The sequence below is a fragment of the Pteropus alecto genome, unplaced genomic scaffold (genome assembly GCF_000325575.1).
Source record: "Pteropus alecto unplaced genomic scaffold, ASM32557v1 scaffold484, whole genome shotgun sequence".
Taxonomy (NCBI): Eukaryota; Metazoa; Chordata; class Mammalia; order Chiroptera; family Pteropodidae; genus Pteropus; species Pteropus alecto.
This window is the reverse complement of record NW_006435778.1, coordinates 1,271,847-1,295,506: the sequence shown is the minus strand read 5'-3', so window position 1 is coordinate 1,295,506 and position 23,660 is coordinate 1,271,847. Positions and strand designations below refer to the sequence as shown.

The following is a 23,660-nucleotide window of genomic DNA, read 5'->3' as shown; positions in this document are numbered from 1 at the left end:
CAACCCATACTTAATCTCTCTGTTGTATAGGACCCAGTGGATCATGTCCTCCTTATTGAAGTTCTTTCCTCTGATTTTCACAGTCCTGTTTTTTCCTGTTTTCCTTTTATGACTTTCATCATTCTTTTTCAAAGAGGCAGAGTGGATGTTGAAAGAATAAGGACTCTGGAGTTAGAGAGAGTCGGGTTTCACTGCCCACTAGGTAAATACCTCTTACTTATAGTGTGTGACCTTGAATAAGTCACTGAATGCCTTCCTAAGGCTCAGTTCCATCACCTTTAAAATGGGGATAATACCTGCCTCCATCAGCTATTATGAAGACTAAAAGAGATAGTATAAGTAAGGCCCTAACACATGTAGGAGGCACTTAATGGAAAATGGAGATAATCATCATCATCATCATCATCATCATCATCATCATCATCAGATCTGTTTTGCTGGACCTTTTCCCTCAGCTCATTTCTTAAATGTTGGCAGTGTTCCAACTCTTCTTACTTTGTACATTCTACCCGGTGATATTTGCTTTCATTGTTTCAGCTATCATTTCTCTGCTCATGGAATCCAAACTGCCATCCTCATCCTGGGTCTCTCTCTGGAGCTTCGCCCTTTTATGTTCTACTGTCTAATGCACATCTTTACTAGATGTCTTAAACAGTCATTCTTTGGTTGAGCTAGGAATCAAAATTACTTGGGGAGCTTAAAAAGAAAAGGCATTACCCAAGGCCACCTAAGAACTGTCAGATTCTATGGCAGGGAGGCTCAGGATTCAGTATCATTTAAACAAGTGACCTATCTAATTTTCTCTAACTAGTTTGGCCTGCTCCTCAGATGGGAGCCACCAAGGCTCATCAAGTTTATTGAGTCAAAACCTTTTTCCAAATTGAATTGGTTTTTCCTGCTTTCTTTTGGTGGCATACGACTCATCCTGCTGTCTTAAGTCCAAAGCTGAGTGTCATCTTTGACTACTTTTCTTTTATTGCCCCAAGTCCCATGCATTCTGCCTCCGAAATGACTGTGTAACCTGATCACCTCTATTCCCACTGCTACAGTTCAGGCCTTACCATCTTTGATCTCTCAATCGTCCCCCTGCCGCCAGCCCATACTGGAGCAGTTCTGAGAGCTTTTGAAGAATCATCTCAAAACCATTCTTTGAGTGTCTAATTACCATCTTACTAGGCACACTGTCTACATGTGGCCACAGTGGTCACCATGCCCCAAATCTGCCTTTGCTCCCATTCCAGGGCACTGAGAGGAAGGCAGAAGCCAACAGAAAAACAAGGAGCTCTCCTAAGCACTGGAGATCTGGTCTCTTCACTTACGCACTGTCTATAAATGCACCGTGATTCCCTCCCTATCAAATTGACTCCCTTAATCTTTTCTACAGTTCTTTCATCCTCCTTGCTGCTTGTCTCAACCACTTTTAAGTCTGCCAACATCTTTTCGATCCTTAAGTAAACAGGACAAATCACTCCGCTGGGAAGCATGAACTCTCTGCCCTGCCTTGGCCTTCTAGAAGTAACGCTGACTGAATAGCAGACATGCAGTGGGGGGCTGAGCTCTGTTTCTCAGGCCTGCATGGAGCGCAACTATAGAAGGTAATTGTAAGTTTACTGTGTTTGAATGAGAACCACAGGAGCATGCAGCCTGGGCTCACCTGGGCAGTCCTGAGAGTCTGCAGGGACAGCTGTTGAGCTTTTGGGGACGCAGAGGGCAGCAAAGCTATTAGACCTTTGTACACTTGATTCTGGTACTTGGGATTACCATGGACCAAAGAATCCAACAGAACCTGTGCCTCCTCCTGGGTCTCTTCTGACTTGGACTTTGCCAAACATTCTGCTATGGATCGTACACCTGAACAAAGAAGAGAGGAAATATTAAATTGGAAGGGATTTATGAAAACAATCTTCATTTGAGATTATATAATGAGGTAATAAGATTAAAGTGTATTTAACCAAGTCCATTCAATCAAAGCAAAATTGAGGCTCAGTCTCATGTTGCATCGTTGTCATGTTCAATTCTAGTTAAGTGGCTGGAGGATTTTGTTTCAGCATAGGCATGTCAACTTACCAAAATCCATTTTAAAATTTAAAACAGCTCTGGCAAAATGCACAAATAAAAAAACATATGCATTTTTTATTGCTACGCAATAACTAACACATGCATAGCCCTCGGGAATTTACAAAATGACAAATACTACCTTATTAAATCTCAGAAACTACACTGAGAGGGAGGTTAGTCCTATTTTATGGATGAACACACTGAGGCTCAGAGAGGCCTTGGGGGACACATAGAGAACCATGATTAAAGTACAGTGAGAGAAGTGTTTTGAAAAGGGGATGTGTGGGGATGGTATCTCCTTCACCTGTCCCAATCAGAGCACTTGACAGATTGTACTGAAAATCTTGGATTATTTATCTTTCTCACCACACTGTAAGCTCCTCGAGGACAGGGACTGTATTTTATTCGTCTTTGTATTCTCAGCACCTTAGCATATACCTACCACACATACTCGATAATTTTACTTTAATTTTATTTCTAGAGTTACTCATAACTCAATTTCACAAAGGATTTTAGGCAATGGCTCAATAAATCTTTGTTGAATGAATGCGTGAAAAAAGATATATTTAAAAAAGAAAGTAGTTCCAAAACCACCACATAAAGATTTGAGCAAATGACGACTCAGGAAAATCATAAATCTGGATCTTCTGCTGGTGAGATGGATGGGAGCTAATTGAGTCCACAAGACAAAGTGCTTCCAGTGCAACTAGTTTCATGACGTATTTTCCTATAGCAGTGCTGGGTGCTGCCACCGTTTCACCCAGACCCCAGGGGAGACGTGGGAATTCACCCTTGTCACACAGTACCCACCATAGCTTTCACAAATGAGCTCCTTGTACTTCCTGCCAGAGTTTGCAATAACCTGAAGTAGTTTGATGGATTCCTTCTTGTCCTCTTCCTTGATCTTCTCCAGTCCAAGTATCTCCAAGAGTGTTAGGACGCCTCCAACCTCAAGAAATTCTATAAGGTAGCGATTACTGTCCAGAGTGATAAAAGAGTAGAAATTAGATGTTTGTCAAGTTTCTTGGCACTAACCTTTCTAAGGGATCTCAAGATCTTTTTTTTTTTTTTTTTTTTTTTTTAAAAAATTTGCATTAAAAAAGGACATCTTCTATTTTTTTTTTTTTACAAACTTTGCCCTCCTATCCAGGAAATGCTCATAGGTAAAGTGACACGAGAGTTGAGAAATTATTCCTTCCAGCAGGAAATGAGAAAGTTCAATACAATGGACATTTCTTGTATATGACTTCCTAGCATCTGTTGCTCTTCTTGTAATACTGTCCCTTGCAGGATCACCCCTCCACCACTCATGAGCCATGTGGTTTTGGTAGGATGGGCAGGTGATAGGATATGTCATCTTTCTGACTGCAGTCGTTGGTTTGGGGCTGGGCGTGTGACCTAAGTTGGTCCAGTGAGGATCAAAACCTGAGACTTGCTTGGGAGGCTTTGGGAAAGAGATGCCCTCTTTTCGGTGTGGTTGAGCTACAAGAAAGCGTGTCTGGAGCTTCTGAGAACCACAGCACAATGAGGCCTATGAACACAGAGGAGAATAGAGCTGAGAAATGGAGAAAAAAGACAGGGAGAGACAAAGTACTGATAACATATTTTGAGCTCCTGGATGTAGTCAGGACTGAAATATGAGTTTCTACCCTCTGGGTTTTTCAGTTAAGTGAGCTAATAAATTCCTGTTTTTCCTGGTCTAGTATGAATTGGTTGGTTTTTTGTATTTCACAACCAAGACGATGCTGACTATCAAAGGGTCTATAGAGAACATGGGATGGAGGAGCAACTAGAGCAGGACCGCAGCTGAACTACCCCTGGACCCATCCCGAGGGCTACTAGGTACCCAAGGATGACTAGAAGCCCTGGTCCCATGTGGTGTGAATGCCAAGGACACCATGAGCCCGATAGAAAAACTGAGAACCCAGAATCTATCCTGAACAGAACTCACCTGTTTACAGATGATAAAAAGATGCCAATGGCCCTTAGAAGCTTCTCTAAACACGAGCCAGTCATATAGCTGTATGACAAGTTAAAGAGCAAATTTTAAGGTGGTTCTCCACAGAGAAACCAGATTCTGTGTCTGATCTTTGGTACCATCAATGGCCCAGGATGACAAACAGATGAATTGTGTCCTTTATCTGAGAAGGGCCGCTAAGTTGAAGGAGAAGGGGCAACACACATGGGGTAGGAGGAATGGGGTACCGGCAGGCATGTTCATGGTTCTCCAGTAGTTAAGCCACCTTGGCTCTGACAGGCTCTCTAGAGAATAAGGAGGCCCTGATGAATAAAAGGTGCATGGAGAAAGCTGGGGGGCAATTTTCCAAGCCTCTCTACGCCATGACCATTGCACCTTTGCGTCTCAGCATAGTTCATTACTTTGTGCCTCATTCTTAGACTTCTCTAAAAATAATCAGCTTCATCATTAATTCTCAATTTTGTACTTGCTCAAAGCTTTATACTGGAGGTCACTATCTTTATGAAGAATTGCATGTCTTTCTAATAAGAACAACAGGAAATGGCAGAAAAATTAAACTCTGATTTAAAACGACCTCAGTATTTAATGTTGTTTTTAATGTGAGCCTTTGCAAAAAGCTTCATTGTAATAAAGCACCCAAAGCACGCATCAGCTCGGATAGAAGGTACGAAATCAAGCCACAACAGAGAGGGAACCAGTCAACAATTACTAGGCTCATAACACATCGTAGGCTCTTAGAACACTTAAGAAATTAGCTAAAATTATTGCAGCTCATGGAGGATGACTGAGAGCTTCCAAGACTGATAAAGGCTAATGTAATGGGGTGGAGGTAATGGTGCTTTGTTGGAGGGGGGGGTGGATGCATGAGGCAAATTATCTCTGCTGCACCCTGGTTCCCAGGATGCCAATAGAAGTAGAGACAGATTGGCTCATTAGGAGACTCTTTACTGCAAAAACAGTGTTTGTTCTGGAGCCAGGCTCCCCTTCCTGTTGTCACTATAGCTGGGGGCCAGGTTATCAGCCCACATGGTAGCCTCTCTCTCTAGTCCTACATTGCCCTCCACCCTGCTCCCCCAAACCTCAGCTCCCATTCCTGCCTCAGTCTATTGTCCCTCTTTTCTTCAGTTACCGTATAGACTGATCAACTTTCATCACCTTCTTTTTCTTCTGTCTCAGGCTAGTCCTATTTTCATAGCCACTCACTATATATATTTCTGGTCATTATTTCAGCAATTAGTTCCAGAAGACAGCTACAATATCAGAGGTAGCTAACAAGTACTAAGTGTTTATTGTGTGCCAGGCACTGTGCTAACTGCTTCGCTTACATTGTCTCATTTAATGCTCACCATACCCTGCAGTGGGCGCTATTAGTATTTCCATTCAATTCATGAGGAAACAATCTTAGACAGATTAATGACCTGTCCAAGGTCCCAATGTAAACTGATAGAACTAGGAACTGAGTTCTTACTGTCAGGCCTTCCTGCCTGTAGACAAATAGAGGAATTGGGGCTAATTGTGCAGCTTGTTAGAGGTGGAACTGTGGGTCTGCACTGTCCACTGGGTGAAAGATACTAAAGTGAAGTGGACGGCATATGAGCTTTGGGCCAAACAGACCCATTTCAAACCTTATCTCTGCCATTTACTAGTAAATTATTCAACCTTTTTAAGGCTCACCTTTCTTAACTATAAAAAGAGACAATACCAATCACCTATTAGGCTTGGGGTTAGGCTCACATGAGATAATATTTATACAGTCCATAGCTCAGTGCCTAGAACATAAAAAAGACTTAATAAGTAGTAAGTAATAATCTTGTCATTATAATAAATAAATCCTTAGTTTTACTCATATTCTGGAAGTCCAAGGTTAAAAAAGGGGTTCAGAGCTTATGTGGGATTATGTGGTTGCCAATTGTGATATGATGATTTGTTTTCCTTCAAAATCCACTGTAACTGGAAGGCTGGGGAGGAGAAATGCTGATTCAAAATGCTATGTCGCTTTGGCCAGTCTATTTTCTCTATTGTATGACAAGGTCACAAAAAGTTAATTAAGAGAAATTTCAGGTGTAGAAACTGAATGTACAACTGTAAATTAGAAGTGTGGTTTATTCAGTCATTCAATGAACATTGACCGAGTGTGCACTAAATGTCAGGCACTCTGATTGGCACTTAGAATACGAAGAAGGTCACTGGTTGTAAGTGCAGTGATTAAGAAAAGAAGTGGGTTGAACACAGAATTCTTGAAAACACTAATGTTTAAGGGGGTGGTTAGGAAATATACCACAACAGTGAGAACAGCAATGGAAGAAGATAGAGAAGAGCTTATGAAGGGGCAGAGGTCAAGCAGGGCCAGGGCTAGGGTGAGTGCAAAATTTAAGGGGGCACCCAAAACTCAGTAATCAAATAACATTTTAATTCACTATTAAAAAGTAAAAATACAAAACACTCATGTTAAATAAAATAATGACGTTTTAAACAAAGATACGACCTGACCCCGTACACGTACGACTCTGCCTCACTCACCTCATCCTGTGGTGAAATGGAAAACGGTGTCAGGTAAGGTAAGGAGAGAAAAGAGTATGCTAGACTTGGTGATAAAAAGGTTGCTGATGACCTTGGCGAGGTTAGTGTCATGAGCTGTGGAGACAAAGCCAGATTACATACAGGTGCTGATGTTTCTCAAAGCACTGTCTGTGAACTACCAGCATCAGAGTCACCTAGATTGCTTGTGAGAAATAAAGAGCCCAGGGACCTTCTTTCTTTCTACCAAATCTGGATCTTAGGATTGGAGTAGGGAGGTATACTGGCAATCTGCATTTTAGACCCTCGTCATGCACACTAATATCTGAGAACATTGGGGCCAGCCTAGTAATATATTGAGTGTTATTCCTTTTGGCTTGTGGTCTAGGCTTGAGTCTGATTAATTTTATCAATGACAACTGTAAGAAAAAGAGAGCTGTATTTACTTAATCCTTTATAAAGTTCTATATAACTGCAGACTCTGGTCCATTCTTTCCTTTATTTAGCAAATATGTATTAAGAACCTATTATATGCCAGACACTGTGCTATGAGTAGAAAACATGCAAGTCCTGCCCTCATAGGGTTTACAATCCAGTGGGGGAAGAGAGATATTAAGCATGTAAGAAAAATAAAATGTTATGACTACGAAGATAAGAGAAGTGCTATGAGTATGTATAACAGGGAACCTAAGCTAGTCTGTGGCTCAGAAAAGAGCTTCCTGAGAAAGTGATGTTTAAAGTGAGACCCGAATAATGGAGTAGGAATCAGTCAAGAGAGGAGGGGGTTTTGAAAAAGGGGGAGGGTACAGGCAAGGAGAAAAATGTGTAATAAAAAGGTTTGAGATGAATCCATAGAGGGTTGTGGCCGTACAGAGCAGGAATATGCTCAAATGCACCCATAACTCCAAACTGTCCCCTTGATGGTGACCAAATCTACCTTCAGCCCCAATCTGCCTCTGGGCTCCTGGGCACGGGCACCTCGGTCAATGAGTCTTAAACTAAACTTATCTACCCCAAACTCACTCTTCTTGTATTCTCTTCTCACAGAATGGCACACCCTGTTTACTTTGTTTTCCCCAAGCCAGAAATGTGAGAGTCACTGCAGGAGATACAAGTGGAGATGATAGTTTGAAAAATGGGTATGGAACTCAGATTCCAGAGAGAAATTTGGGCAGGGGTAAATATCTGGGAGTCCTTAAACTAGAGTGGTTTTGACGTCATGACAATGGATTAGATCACTCAGGAAGAATCTGAGAGTGAGCAGAGAAGAGGGAGGTAGAGGGAATCTCAAGAAACATTTAAAGGCTGGCTGAAGAAGAGAAAGAATATACAGAAAGAAAGGAGAAAACCAAGAGTCGTATCAGAGAAACCAAAGGAAGAATGTTTTGAGAAGTGGGGATAGCTGAGTGACAGTTACAGAAAGGTCATGTATAAGGACCGAAGATGTAGTTGCTGGGTTTGAAAATCATTGGTAACCTTGGCAAGTCCTGCAGAGTGGAGTGGAGGGGACAGAAGTCAGACTGCAGTGGGTGGAGGAGAAAAGAGAGGTGAGGAACTGGAGAGAGAGGGACGAAGATCTTTTCAAGAAGCTTTACTATGAAGGGCAGGAGCTAGGTGGAACGTAGGTTTGAGACAGGGATTTAATTTTCTAAGGTAGAAGAGATTTGAGTAGATGTAAATGCTGATGAAAAAAGTTGGTAACGAGGCTAAGATGGAAGCTCTAGGAGAGACAGAATAAAGTCTCTGAGGAGGTGGGAGGGGATTCAAGTGCAGTATCAATAGAGGATGAGCCCTAGACAGAATACCCACTGCAATTGTGTTGGGAGCAAAAGGGGTTAGGAGTGAGAAAAGGTTAAGGAAGACAAGAGGCTGAGGGAGTTCTTGACTTTTGGGATGATATTTTGATCATCAGATGTCCTGTTCTAAAATCTTCGAAGCGAGAGAAGGGCTCCATCAATAATTTTCTCTCCTTTTCTCTTTTGAAGATGGCCTATTTTTTTTTTTTTCCTGTTCAGCAAAGGATACGTGAGTCTAAGCCACGTGGTTAAGCGTACCAGGAACAAGCTGGCTCCCTGGGAAAACTCTTGCTCCAGCTCAGGGGCAGTCTTCCCTTGGTTGGTTTCAATGAAACTATTGAGGATGTGACTCCTTGCGACTTTGCCAGCATTGTCCCAATCCTGTAAAAAACTCAAGAGCCGGCTAATAGCTGCTTGCTCCTTTATAGAAGTCATAATCATGATCAGTCCTGAAGTTGGCTACAGAGGGAGGGAAAACAGACAGGTTACCAAAATGTTTAGAACCATGCAAATCCTGTAGGTTATTCTAGGGGTTTTGCTTTTCCAGCAATCAGCTGGAGGCTGGTGAGCCTCTGTGACCTACACGGATGTAGTGACATCCAAAATACACCTGCTACTTGAACAAGGAGGATCTAGCTGTGTTGTAGTGGAATTAAAATTATCAAGGTAGTAAACGCTTGCTTCAGGTTTAAGGGCTAAAAATTTAGCTCTTTGGCTTTAATTGCTGGCAGCAGCTAAAAGCAGCACAGACTCCAGCTGAGATGAAGGCACCTGCTAAAAACCTGGGCTTCTCTCACCCCTCACTTCACACAGGGTCAGCGATTTGGGGTCTTTAGAGGTCTGGCCTCCTCTTATGCCAATCAGCCAAGGTAAAGTGCTTCTTAACCTTGTACTTGGGATTTTGTACTAACCCTCTTAAAAACAACTTAAAAAAAAAAAAGTTAGTGGAAAGAAAAAGTTCCCATTCCGTAGTTGAATTAATGGGCTGTGGTTTGTAGGAGTCTGTGTCCTTGGAAGAGTGTTTTCAGTGGGGGAGTGAAGGTTTAAAATAAACCCGTTTTCCAAAAATAGTTGTGATTGAAAGTGTTATTATCCATAACAAATGTTAGTGCTGATGGGAGAGAGGCATGTGTGATTCTTTTGTCTAACAGACAAGTGAAAGTCATATTTCACATTATCATGGGGTTTTCTGTGATTTACAGAATATTTGTGAAACATTACTTGCAGGGGCCATGATTGATATGGAGAGAACAGCTTGTGTGTAGGGGAGATGTGTATTTCACCAAGACGGTTCAACATGAAATTTACAGTCCCATAAAGTGCTTCTACATCCTCGCCAGAGATCTAGTTAAAAGGACTTTACAGTCTGAAACATCCTAAAATTGATTCTAAATTAACATTTCCTCACATGTATTTGAGATATTGATGGGGCCCAGCTATCAGAATTTTATTAGGACGCAATAATCTGAGGCATGCTGAGACAGACGTACAGACATACCAACCTCTGCGACTCCCCAGAGGACACTGGATGTGTGCTTCCAGGAAAGGCATCACATAGCCTCCGGGATGGAGACCACCACAAAATCCTGTCAGCCTGAACAGCCGGGTGAATAGCTGTGGATCAACCTAAACACAAAAATGACCAAAACCCCTCATGGGATCACGCATCAATCACTGTGAATGATATCACCGCCCCAAGTCTGAGAATAACTCTCAGAGGCCATGGTCACCTTCGGCGGCCAAACTAGTCTCAAGAAAATGGGGATGAGTGGCTGTTCTAGACCTCGGGGAGGAGGGGTTGAAAGACTACCATTAGCTTTGTTAGTCAGGAAATCACCCTGAGCCCCTGTGCTGCTGTGGATGGACACATTCAAGGACCAAAACTCAAGATGCTATCAGAGATGCACCCGCTGATTCTAGGACAGCAACGGTAGGCAACTTTCAGCTGGGCACTCTACATTACGGCCATTTGACGTTTCCTTGGATCTTAATCTTTCTTTACCATTTTTGTTTTTAAACGGAAAAAGAAAACCAACAAATGGCAGCTTTAAAGGTCACCGTGATATATAAATTGGTTTTACCTGCAGTTAATTTTACCTGCTGTAAATAAATCAATGAATATGTAGTGAAGGCCCATCATGCTGCACCGTGCAAAGTGCTGCTGGGGGTACAGAGATGAATATGGTGCTGCCAGGGCCCTTGAGGAGCTCCAAGTCTTATAGAGTGGAAGAACATGAGATTTGGCGTCAGACCGGGTTCAAGGTTAGCTCCTCACTTGCTATTTAGTAAAATGTCAAAAGTAATAGTACCTGCCTCATACCTTGCTATCATCCAGTCTCGCTCCAGAGGCAGCCACTTTAAACTCTTTTGGCTATTTCTTCTGGTGTTTACCTCCATTTTTCCAAATAATGAGTTTATACTACTTGGTATGGGCTGAATTGTGTTCCCTTTGTCCCCCAAATTCACACGTTGAAGCCCTAACCCCAGTACCTCAGAATTTAGACACAGGGTCTTTAAAGAGGTAATTATGTTAAAATGAGGTCATTAGAGTAGGCTCTAATCCAACATAATTTGTGTCCTTATAAGAGGAGATTAGGGCACATACGCATACAGATGAAAGACCATCTGAAGACAATAGAAGTCAGCCATCCACAAGTCATGGAGAGGCCACAGAAGAAACCAACCCTGTAACATCTTGATTTCGGACACCTTAATCAGAGCTTCTTGAACTGTGAGATAATAAATTTCTGTTGTTTATCAAGCCACCTGGTCTGTGATATTTTGTTACGGCAGCCCATGCAAACTAATACATTATTATTACTCAATTTATCAGTTTTAGACACTATATATTTCTCATTCTGGCAGTTGAGGAATTAGCTGTCTTGTACCACTCAAATCCCCCTTATCCTCACAATCAATAGCTACTGTTTATATCATTGACCAATAAGCATTGTTTATTTAAGTTGTAACATTATATTTTCTTCCTTTTATAAATTGGTTTTACCTGCAGTTAATTTTTTTTTTCAATTGTTTAGTTTACTAAGTACCTAGACCCATTCTAAATGTTTTAGATGTTCTAAATATGTTCTAAACATGTAGCAATGATTTCCCCAAATGTTCAACCCTTAACTGATCAGTTTCATCGTTTCCCTGGAAACCTCTGCCCCACTGTCTTTCTGCTCATTTGACCCAGTTGCTTGCTAGGCCTGGTATACAAACATTGTTCTGGGATTTCCTTTTGCCATTCTTCTCTGTTGATTGCTTTATTTCTGGGATCTACCTCATCTTCTTTCTTGGTTCACACTATGGTTTTGTTGAAACACATTCTCTAGTAGCTTCCTAAGAAATGAAAATTATTTTTTTTGCGTGTGTCCTTGAAAGTCTGAAAATTATTTCGGATCTCATGTTAGATTAGTTGGGCATGTAGTTCCACGTTAGAAATAAGCTTCTCTGGGATTGAGCCTCCCCAGTGCTGCTGTCGAGAAGTCTGACGTCATTCTGATTCCCATTCCTTTGTCGGTGGCTCGTTTTTCCACTTGACGCTTTTAAAACCTTTCCTGAAATTGTACGATGATAGATCTTGGTGCAGGTCTTATTCATTTATTACAGTAGGCCCTTGGTGGGCTCTTTTAATCAGGTGCTATGGCCTTTGGTCTTTGGAAATTTCTTTATCAGCCAACAACTAGTCTTTACATTGAGGAACTTATAAACATCAGTCAGTGGAGGTTTTTTTTCCTCCTGGGGCCCTCAGGGCCTCTGGAGAAGCCTTTTCTGTTTTCCCAGGAATGGGGAGATGGTGGGGGTGATAAATGCCTGGCTACTGGCTTCCTGAGGGGTGGAGGCCTGGCTGGGGCTGCCACAATGCAGTGTATAGCCCTTCCTTCCACCACCCAGTTTTTCACCCTGTATCTCATCCCTGCCCTTCAAACATCGCCTGAGGCCTCTGAGTATGGATGCCTCCAGAGTTTTTCTTCCTCCTTATGCAGCAAGAGTTTAGAGTAGCTGCTGTTGAGAGAAAAGCTCTGGGATGGGGGCAAAGTGCTCTCTAAACGGACTTCAACCAATCCCCATGTTTGGCTCCATACCTCATTTCTGACCTTCTGTGGTAGTATGTGCTTCCAAGCATGAAGCCCCATAGAGGTTAAACTGGGTGAACTGACTTGCTTCTTGTGGGTGATCTCCACTGTTGGCACTTAGTTTGGTATTTCTTAGGATGCTTCCGGGCAGGTAACATTTTCCCGCCTTTTACCTTCTTAATATTTGTTGAACTTTCATCTGCTGTTGCTTTGCCTCCTTCTCTGAACTTTTGTGACTTTAGTACCTTTTTATATTTCTTTAGTGTTAGGTCAGTGAGGTTTTGAGAGGTAGTGGGAGATAAGGGGAGGTAGTCATGTTTAATCAAGAGTGTCCAGCCCCTTATTTACTTTTATTTCAATTTTTCTTCAAAGTAAGATTGGATAAGAGTTGGAAAAAAAGACCCACTAAATACAATTTTAAAAATAATTAAAAAGAAGAACGCGGTGGTAAAAGGAGAGGAATATGTCAATTTTAAGAGTCAGTTGCTGGGATAAATACTGTATCTAGGATTCTTCTTGACTATTAGAATAAAAGGGGAAATATTAATGATGAAGGAAAGAGAGAAGGAATGATGGCAGGGAGAAGAAATGAACATATTTTTAGTGTTTATTAAGAACTAGTCATATACCATAATACATATTATATACATTATTTATTTACCTTTAAGATCTCATAGAGGTAGTTATTATTATTCACAATTTTCGGATGAAAAAAACTAAGGAAATGGAAACTGAACTCAGATTTGTATATAATTCCAGAGTCCACGTTCTCTCGCTGTAATCAAAAGCACTAATTCTGCTCTCCTCTGTGCTCCAAAGTCACCAGTAACCTCTTCTTGTCAAATCTGGTGGCTAGCTCGCAGTCCATCCTGCTTGATCTCTAATGGATTGTGGACGACTCTTCTCAAACTCCTTTCCTGACCCCGACTGTCTCCTGATTCTACTATTCATCCTGGATCCACCTCAGACTCCTTTGCAGGTCCTTCTCCTGTCCTGTTCTCAGGTCTCTTCTCATGCCTTGCAATCTCCTGGGTGACAGGCTTCACTCTCATCACTCTGAGTTACATCTGTAGGCTTTATGACTCCCAAATCCATATCTCGGCCTGGGGTTGAGGTCCGGATCTCTGTTTCTAAATGACTCATGGACGCCTTCATTGGTATGTTTCATGCACTCTTCAGATCAATTAGTCCCAAACCGAACTCATCAAGCCCTCACACCTGCTCCTCCCCCTGTACTGGTCCTATTGCAGTGACTGGGTCACCATTCTCCTGGTCACCGGAGACCTATCTTCGGTGCGCATTCCTCTCCCTTGCCCTCATCTGAACTGTTGCCGGGTTCTGCCAATTATAACTCCTCAGTCTCCCCAGATCAGTCTATCTTCATCTCTGCTGCCACTATTTTTGTTTACTCCCTCGTCCCTTACATGGATTCCTCCAACAGTCTCCTAACTGACCTTCAGATTTACCCCATCCTAATTTCCACAGTGATGTGAGGGTTAAGAATGCAAATTTGACAGACTTCCCCTTTTAAAACTCTTCAGTTGTTCCGCATATTGCCCTCAAGATAAAGTTTCAAACACCTCAGCCTAAAGAACTTTCACCTAAATCTGCCACAACTGAACTCTGACTCCTCCTCCCCCTCCCTGCTCATCACGGGTTCCAGTGGGAATTTAGAGGAGGCTGCCCGCTTTCCCACACTTCACAAACCATTCTCTAAATTCCCCATACTGTTTCTAAATCATTTCTTTTCCTCTGGGCTCGTATCTTCTCCCACTACCTTGCCTCATTGCTGATTTGTTAGCCACTTCCTCATGCTCATTATTGATTCGGCCCATAAGTTTTCCTATTTACTCAGGATCTGCTAGGCAATTTCAACATCGACATGTTCTATCTTCATAATTTGAGTGGCTAGCATCCTCCTTGATACATATGAGTTCACAGCAAGTGTTATTTAAACTGACATCCAACACGCTATGCTCATAATGAACACTCAGATTTCCTAACTCCACACGGTAATTAATTAAACAGATGTCCTGGGTGCCAGTCGCCTCTGAGACAAGCATTGGGATTGGGACTGGTTAGCATGACAAACATAGTCTCTGTCCTCAAGATGCTTACAGACTGGTGGAACAGAGAGAAAGGCAACCAGATGATTTTAATAAATTTTAATAAAGAGTGAAAAGTGCTCTGATGGGGTGAATCCCACAGGAGCCCATAGGAGAGGCACAAAATCTAGACTCCAGTGACTTCCAACCAACCCAGCATTCACACTTATGATCCACACCCCAAATTTGGGAATTGCCTGTCAAGTCTACAGTTTCAGGCTCCTTACCTTCCTGCCTCTTCCATTTGTTCTCAGGAGATCTACTCTTGGGCTTAACAAAAATGTTATAGGCCATTAGGCAAGAATCTCCTCACAGACCTCTTCATTACTTCCACGGTGTCGGTATCCACACTCATCCTTCTCTTTTCCTTCCTTACCCCTTTACCAGAACTCTCCACCCATCCATCCTGGCTCCTTAGGACCCTCACTCCAAACACTGCTCCTTCCTTGCCTGTATCGTCAATCATTTTCTTTATTTAAGCATTTTTCTTGTTAATTAATTCTTGCCTATCCTAAAACAAAAATGAGCAAAAATGAAAACAAAACCCACTTATTTCAACCCCATGTTCCCCTCCAGTCACCTGTCCTGTTTTCTCACTTACCAGCAGAACTTCTTAAAAATGGTCTACACTTTTTTCTGTTCTCCCACTGACCATTCTCTCCTCAACCCTCTGCAATTTGGCTTCTCTCCCTGCACCCCTACACTTCACTTCCATCACTCTAGCCAGTCTCTCTGACCTCTTAATTGCCCAATTCAATGAGGACATTAGTCCTTTGCTCACTTGTTCTGTTGCTGCAACTAACATCACTGACCATTGCTCCTACATGGAATGCTTTCTTCCCCAGTTCCCTGGCACCATGACGTCCCCTCAACTGCCTGTATCCTTGGCTGCTGCCTCCCTCCACCCCATCTACGAGTCCCCAGTGCCTGTCATGTTCTATGGAAGTCCTCAGTAAGTTGTCTTAAACACAAGCAGGAGTCCCTCTGCCCTATCTTCAACCTTACTCTCAGCAATTCCATTAAACATGAAATTCAACAAATAGTGATAGTGTGTCCCATTCTTGTGCTAGGACTCTTAGGATAAATGTGAAAAAGACACAGTTTGTTCCCTCAAGGGGTACACAATTTTGGGGTGGTATACAGCCCTGTAATTAAGCAATTTCAATCCCAACAGTGTGGTGGTTAGTGCTACGATGCGGTAAGCACAGGAGACTTTGGGAATGTGAGCAAGGGACATCTAACTCAGCCTTGGTTGGGGTGGTGGCTGTTATGCAAGGTTTCCGAGGAGATGCCACCCAGGCCGAAAGGCATTGGCATCTAGTCAGGCAAAGAGGTGAGGAATTGCAAGTGGGAGGCGGTGCAGTGTGGTGGTTAGGGACATAAACACTGGAGTTGGATGATCTTTCACCTCTTGGCTCTGTGACCTTTGTAAATTACTTAACCTCTCTAAGCTTCAGTTCTCTTATCTGACTGAGAAAGAGGTGATAATACCTCATAAGGGTCAATAAACTACCTAACATATAGAAAACCCTCAATAAAGCTTAGCTCTTATCCTCATTGCTGGGATTGTCCAGAATGGCTGGAACACAGTATGAAGATGGGAAAGTAGGCAGAGGACAGAGAATAAAGGACCTTATATACTCTGCTGCAGGGTTTGCACTCTATCCTGAAGGCAATGATGAGCTTTAAGTCAAGAGAGACAAGAAAAGATTTTGTTCTAGAAATGTCTTGACTGCAGTGTAGAAAGATGATTGAAAGGGGGCAAGACCGGAGGTGGGGCACCAGTTAGGAGTCTGTTCTCTGTAATCTTGGCAAAAGATCCTGATGATACTAGATTGGGAGAGAAGAAATGCCACATGGAAGTAACAAGATCTGGTGACTGACTGGCTGTGAAGGAAGAAAGAGGGTGAGGAATCAAGGAGGATGCCAAGATCACCTTGCTTCCTACTTCACAGAGAAAACAGGGCCCATTAAGTGCAATTCCTTTCTCACCCCTCCATTCTTAGCCTTACCATATCAGCACCCAGCCTTCCCACAAGTGCTAGATGCTGCTCCTCTCTCTTAGATCTTTCCACCTGCTCTGTCTCCTCTTAAACACTTGCTCAATCTTTGCCAACCCAAGTAAATAAACAAAGACTTTCCCTCAAGATTCTACACTTCCTCCCCTCTTCATCCCCAAATTTCTCCCTCTGGCCTACAGGAGAAAGTCTAAACTCCATGTGGCATAGAGGCCCTTCCAAACTTGGCTCTAGGCCAACCTCATTTTGTCACTTCCATATTACAACAGACCTGGACTTCTCAACTCCCCAGGCCCTTCCAAGGTCCTCTCTGCATGTCAACGCTGCTCTGCCATCCGGAATGGCCAGACTCCTTTTTCCCCTTTGCCTAATTCTTCAAGACAACTAGGGCCTCTTGGTTCTGTGTTCCCACCTATGCCATCTCTTCCCCTACCTACTATACTGTAAAACTTAACCCTCCCTCCCATTATAGAGTGAGTCCCTCAAAGACAGAGGTTGGTTTTCCCTATCTCTGGGTCCCCAGGGCCTGGTATAATGCCTGGCACAATACAGGTGTTTAATAAATGCTTGCTGGGTGAATAAGAGAAGAAATCAGCCCGCTCTTGTTTAGATGGTTATATCTGAGTGTCTGTGATATGTAGGTCCATAAAATGACCAACTTCCCAAAGCTGCCATGTGCAGGGTGGCAGAATCTCCAGCCAAGAAGGCCAGTGCAGATTCTATGAGGCATTTTACAGCTATGACAGGAAATAGCAATGTCAGCAGTGGTGTCATCTTTGGACGCAAAGGACAGGGATTCAGTGCCATGAACGGTCAGTTAAATTGTAATTGGAGTGAACTGTTCCTCTGCAAACCAAAATGTTCTTTAGCTGCAGCCAAATGGCATTGGAGAAGGGGAGAAAATTTTTTTTGAAACGTCAAAGAAATTATTTCCAATTTTGTGCTCACTACCAGAGACTCTAATGATCAGAGGAAATGAGAAGCAAACAAATTATCACTAATGGAAAATGGCTTTTGGAAAAGAGGATTTAATTTATAGTCAACTGGTCATGGCATGCAGCATGCTGCAAAAGTCGGCTTCACCAGCTTGATCAGAAGAACTGAAGCACAAGCGGAACGCCAGAGAAAAATATATGTATGCCATCATGCTTATTGGAATCTCTCTGTAAGTGGCAGCCAATTAAAAGAGTCATTATTTTACCTTGGAGAGAAAATGGTCTGAAAAATCAAAGCACATGAAATTAAAATCCGGATTAGGAACCTTGGTCCAAATTGGTTTGTTTGTGGCCTTGTAACCTTGGCAAGGTCTTCTGCAAGGACGACAAACCTACTTTGTCTTCAGCCCAGAGTGGACCCTCTGTTTTTAATTTCCTCTCCATCTACAGAGGTGATTAATAAATCTAGACTCATCTATAAATCATTTCTATAGCAGCCAAATGGTTCTTCTTCATGCAGGGAAGCGAAAATCACAAAATCTCAAAACCCAGCTCTTGTACTAAGCCAAATGTCCTTAGCAACAAGTGAGAAGAGGTATTATAAAACCAAAACGTCACTAGGTCTTGTTTCTAAATAAAATTTCTCAGAGGGCTTTTCTTCCCCCGAAATCAAAAGAATTGTTTCTAAAAGCAAGAAGCCTCCAGGGCATGAGCTGTCAGCCTGGCTCACTGTTCCCAGATGGCCTCAGAGACAACAAGGCAGTCACTATGTGCTGTTCCTGCAGGTTCCACCTGCAGAATGGAACAGAGGCCTCCTCCTTGGGCTCCCATTCTGACTCCTCACTCTCAGTTCCCCATTGAGAGAGAGAGAGAGAGAGACAGAGACAGAGAGACAGAGAGACAGAGACAGAGACAGACAGAGAGAGAGAGACAGAGAGATAGACAGACAGACACAAAGAAACATTTTCCTCCCAAACTTTAGGCCCAGCCAAAGGGCATATGCACTGCAATTTGTTACTTCCTTCTCACAGACTCCCTACCTTCTGCTCTCCATTCATACTCTCTTCTCAGACCCCTCCTGCCATCCATCACTTCCCTACAGACTCCATCTGCCCCATCTCTTCCCCATAGTTGCCTTTCCCTCCATCCTCTCCCTATAGATCATCTTTCCCCCATCTCCTTCCTGCATTATCCTCTGCCTTCATCCTCTCCCCAGACTTACCGTCATTTTCTACCTACAGATCCCACTTTTCCTCTCCCCAGACTATTTTTTGCCCCCAACTCTACTCCATAGATCCGCCCTCATACTCTCCCCATAAAATGAAACTCTCTAGGTCAATCATAACCTCATTACCCGCATTCTCTTCACCCCTTCATTGCTCTATGCTTCATCTTCCTTGACCTGATTTCCTACCTTTCCTTCTCCCAGTCTTCTTACTCTGCCGTCGAAAGCTTATGTTCCTGATTAGGAAAATCTCCTCCACTCTTAGCTTCTCCTCAGCTGCTCTGCCTACCTCCAGCCTGCCCTGAAAGCTGCCTCTCCCTTAGGGTGCCACTTCTGCATAGCCCTCCCTAGTGGAGGTTGCCTATACTCTTACACCTGCAGGATCTCAGAGTTGGAAGTGGGACTAAGTTTCTCTTCACCAAAGCCCAACCCAGTTCCTTATCCCACTACCTTTTTGTAAAAACCTTTGCTACTTTGAGGGTTATGCCATTCAGTTGTATTGACCTCCTTGTGCCATCATCTAGATTCCAGGACAACCTAATTTATTCATCAAGGACTTCGGTACCTAGCAAACGAGCATTCTCTTTCCTTTCGCCTCCTCAAGTCCTGCCATTATCCAGGGGGATTTCAATGGCTATGTCAGCATCCTGAATGTTTTCTGCTCTCCACTTCAGCCACACACACCCATGACCACATCCTGGGCCTTACCTGGAACTATACAAATGTCTACTTTCTGATCATGACTTATCCAACTATTTCCAAGATACGGGTTTTCTGACTTTATTGGGACCCCTAGTCCATAACACTTTTACATTTTCTTATGCAGTTAGATTCTAAAGTCCATCATCTCAACCTTTTTCCAGGATCCTCAACTTCCTTGCCCTTTGTCCTTCCATTTCATCCACCTGATAAAACCCAAACCTGTTCAACTAATCTGTCTGTACCCACCACTAGATGGCTGAATATTGTTGGGGAAAATATACATGTCATACGATGATGCAGATTGCTTCTGCTACAAATTAATGGTCATCAACCTCAACAAGCCTCATAACTGCCCAGAAATCTGTATGCTGCCATTCCCATTCTTCATTGCAGCTATTTCAATCTCTCTCTGCTCTTCTCGAACCTTGCACATTGTCTCCAAACCCTCTCTCACTTGCTGATATCTTGTCCGTTCCACAGAGAAAATACACCACAAACAAGAATTCCTTCAACTTCTTGCCACCAAACCTACTAATGAACTAATTTCACATACTTTCTTCCTTTTTGTTACAATGCAAATGTCTCTCCACCTTTCTAAGCGAATTTCTCCATCGATGCTTTGAATCCCCTGTTATTCTTTTTCTGGGATTGCTACTGTCTCAGTTACCTCTTTTTCTCTATAATTTTATCTTTTTCCTTTTGCTGGATCCATGCCAACAGCATTTCTTCCACCTGAAAACACCTGTGTCTCCTTCCAGCTACTGCTATATTTCTTTTTTTTCCTAAAGAGCCAGACATCTTGAAACTATATTGTACATGCAGTCTTCACTTCCTTAATTTCCCACTCACTTCTCACTGTAATTTGACCTCTGCTTCCAGGCCTCCATAGAAACCGCATTTGGAGAGGTCACCAACAACTTCCTTGTTTCTAAATCCAGTGGATTTTTTCAGACTTTATTTGATTAGTCATGGGCCTTCAACACTATCCTCCCTAGGCTTCTGAAACACCACATTCTACTACTGATTATCTTACCACTCTGGACATTTCATCTCAATTACCTATGCAGGTTCATTCTCTTTTGCCAGACTCTGAGACTTGAGTGCCTCTCAGTGCTCTGTCCTTGGCCCTTTTTTCTTCTTACTCTACATACATATTCTCTTTGGGCAAGCCCAACAAACCAATCCACTGGTGTAGTACCTATAAGGCACTACAGACTACCACATTTCTATTTCCATTTTAAACATACCTTGCAAACTCCAGTCAGGCACACTCAACTGCCTCCTGGACACCTCCATTTGGATGTCCCACTGGCACTTCAAATTCTCCAGGCCCAGAACTTACCCTCTCCAAAAAGCTCTGCATCCTCTCTTTTTTGTTTGCCAAAGCCAGGAATTTAAAAGTCATCTTTTCTCCTACTTGCCCCACCAGGCACCAAGTCCAGTTCTTTTTAACTTATAAGCGTCTAAGGAATCCATTCTCATTGTTCCTGCTACCTCTCTATGCTTTAGGCCACTGTTATCCTTCCACATTACTGAAACGACTTCCTAACTGTTCTCCCTCCTCTTAATCCCCAATCCATTCTCTGCATTTGACTTTCTAAAATACAAATCTCATTGTTACTCCTTTTCTAAAGCTCTGAAATGACTCCCCTTTTTCCTTAGGAGAAAGTCTAAGCTCTTGCACTCATAAGAAACACACTGGAAAATTTTTACCATAAATAAGATCAACTTATAAATTGAGCTTGCATCGAAGACCATCCAGGATCTGGGCCTAATTGTTTTTCCAAGATTACTCTCACATTAATATCTCCTCATAAGTTCTGGAACTCACCCCTCAGTTTCCTCTTTTTGAGCTTCTGAAAGTTGGTTCATGAGTGGTTCCTCTCCCTCTCAAGATTTATGGAAGTCAGAGCCAAAAGCTTAATCCTTTCTAGAGCCCAGCTACATAATAGGTGCTCAGTAAATATCTGTTAAATGCATGGATAAATGCAAGAACACGGTGTTCCCTAGCCCCACTGTGTCTCCCACGACCAAGGCATTCTCTAGTCTTCCCCTGAAGACACTACCACCCTTCAACCCCCACCTCCAACTCCCCCACTGCCTCCTACCCCACCAGTCAGAATATGCCTCGTCCTACTGGGTGGAGGATGGGGCCGGCACGAGCCCCCTAGGTTGTTTTGTGTGGTTTTCAACCTCAGCTTTCGGAGCTGCAGCTGGTAGAGGATGGTAGAGGTAGCTAGATGATATAAGCCAAAGGGCACTTCCGACCACTCGGTAGGACAAGACGCGGTGGGGAAGGAAGACTGGCACCCTCCCCACTCTCCCATATCCAGAGAACCGCAAATCTCCCTCAGACCCTCTTACCTACATAGGAGGGTGGGGACTCTTTCTGACCGGCGTCCCGGCTGACCACTACCTGATCCACATCTAGTGCTCAGCCAATGGCCGAGGGCCAGGGATAGAGCGGGGCGGAGCATGGTTGCTAGGGCCGGGCTAGTGGGGTGAGGCGAGAGGCTCCGCTAGAGACTCGGTGTGGTTGCTAGGGTGGGAGGTCACAGAGAGCGCTCAGGGATTGGGCAGTGTCGAGGGAGGTGGGTGGTAATTGGGCGGTGCCCAGGAGGCGCCCGGGTGAGGCGCGGTGCGCGAGCGGGAGTTCCGTCAGCAGGCCGGTGCTGAGAGCCCGCACCTTCACCATGGTCTCGGCTGAGCTGGACTACACCATCGACATCCCGGATCAGCCCTGCCGGAGTCAGGGTATGGAACGAGGTTTGGGGCCAGTCGTGGGGAGGTGACCTAACGAGCCTGTGTTAGCTAGCGCAGTTGTGGCTCCGCCCCTGAGGCCCCGCCCTCTCGCGGCCCGCCCCTCACGGGGGTCCTGCAGGTCCTAGACTTCGTGGGGCCCAGAGAGCCCCGCCCCCTTGTCAGCCCCGCCCCCGGAGTGCTCAACCGGTCCGAGCCCCGCCTCTTCCCTGCGTCCTTTGGTGTCGGGGCCCTGTTTTTCTGTCTTTTTGGTCAGAATTTTCAGGTCCATGACCTTGTTTCTCTCTTCGTAGCTGAAGTCTGCGGAGGGCAGGAGCCCCTCCTGATTCATTTGTTTGAGGTCGGGCTTCCGACTTCTATCCTCTCTTCGGTGGTTGTGGCTAAGCAGTCCCCATCACTATTTTCCCGGGTCCTCTCAGAAGCCCAGGACACAGAAACCCTTATCCCTCCCTCCCTTTCCACTCTCCTTGGCAGTGATTAACAGAGCAGTCTCTGCCGTCGGGTAGAAGTTGTTGTAGCTGCCAGCCCCTGAAAGACACACGGACCACCAGAAATCAGTGAGTTATAGGAAACACGCTCTTTATTCAGTCAGCTGGGTCTGCCAGGGGTATGCAGACCCCAAATTAAGCAGCCCCGAAATGTAGAGGTACAGGGTTTTTAAGCCCTAAATCCCATTCCTCGTTTTGTCTTAAACACAAAGGTCTATTTTTCTCCTATTCACTACCTGTCAACCCACAGGTTGGGTGTGCAAGCGGGGAGTACAGAAGCAGAAAGCTTGTTATTAGAATGTTGTGTTCCCATGGGTGATAACCTATGATCCCATGGGCGATAGCCAAGCAGTAATTTTCCAGCCAGCACATCCCCCTTGGCCTTAGCAGAAAATCAGATCTTTGATTCTTCATATGGAGTTTGCTCATAGCCTCTATTTTGTAATACTAAAAGTCTAATGGAATTAATTCTTTTCCTTATATGTACAAACCAGAAATTAAGGAAACATGGGCCAAAAGTTAACAAGAGGAGGAGGATGATTAAAGGTCCAGCTACAGCAGATAGAAGAGTTGTTAGCCACGGTGACCAATTGAATATCCTATGAAACCAGTTATTTGATTCTAATCTCTGTTTTTCCCTGGCATCTAAATTTCTCTGTACTAGTTGTAAGCTCTCTCTAATTACTCCAGAGTTATCAGCATAGAAGCAACAGTTTTCACCTAGAGCCATATATAATCCATCTTGTTCTAAGAATAATAAATCTAAACCTCTTCTATTTTGGAGGACTACTTCTGCTAGTGAATCGACTTGAAGTTCTAGCCTGCTGATGGTGTCTTTTAAGGTCTCGATATCCTTATCTTTCTGTATTCCAATTTCACGTAATTCATTTTCTCCCTTGATGAGAGCAGTAGTACATACAGCTGCAGAGTCTGCTATTCCGAGTCCTACAAGAAGGGGTATTAAGACTGATACGGACCATTTCTGTAGCCTGTCCTGGTGGC

General features: G+C 43.6%; 2 protein-coding genes across 6 annotated transcripts in view; one reads left to right on the top strand and one right to left on the bottom strand.

Annotated features, from left to right (window-relative positions):
* ARMH1 (armadillo-like helical domain containing 1) overlaps window positions 1-21,860 on the bottom strand; it is a 39,615-nt gene extending 17,755 nt beyond the window's left edge. For all 4 annotated transcript variants that reach the window (XR_003046158.1, XM_025046444.1, XM_025046445.1 and 1 more), the window contains exons 1-6: window positions 21,775-21,860; window positions 9,852-9,975; window positions 8,579-8,808; window positions 4,010-4,078; window positions 2,869-3,035; window positions 1,655-1,851 (exon numbers count right to left, since the gene is read on the bottom strand). Coding sequence is in view for 3 of the 4 variants with exons in the window: in XM_025046444.1 (XP_024902212.1) it covers window positions 1,655-1,851; window positions 2,869-3,035; window positions 4,010-4,078; window positions 8,579-8,790 (645 nt within the window). In the remaining variant the exon portion in view is untranslated. The remainder of the gene's footprint in view (window positions 1-1,654; window positions 1,852-2,868; window positions 3,036-4,009; window positions 4,079-8,578; window positions 8,809-9,851; window positions 9,976-21,774) is intronic.
* Window positions 21,861-21,965: 105 nt separating this feature from the next.
* TMEM53 (transmembrane protein 53) overlaps window positions 21,966-23,660 on the top strand; it is an 18,251-nt gene continuing 16,556 nt past the window's right edge. Inside the window, exon 1 of one of the 2 annotated variants that reach the window (XM_015588972.2) lies at window positions 21,966-22,164. In XM_015588972.2, the coding sequence (XP_015444458.1) occupies window positions 22,104-22,164 (61 nt within the window). In that variant the 5' untranslated portion in view covers window positions 21,966-22,103. The remainder of the gene's footprint in view (window positions 22,165-23,660) is intronic. The other variant, XM_025046443.1, reaches the window with a different exon arrangement.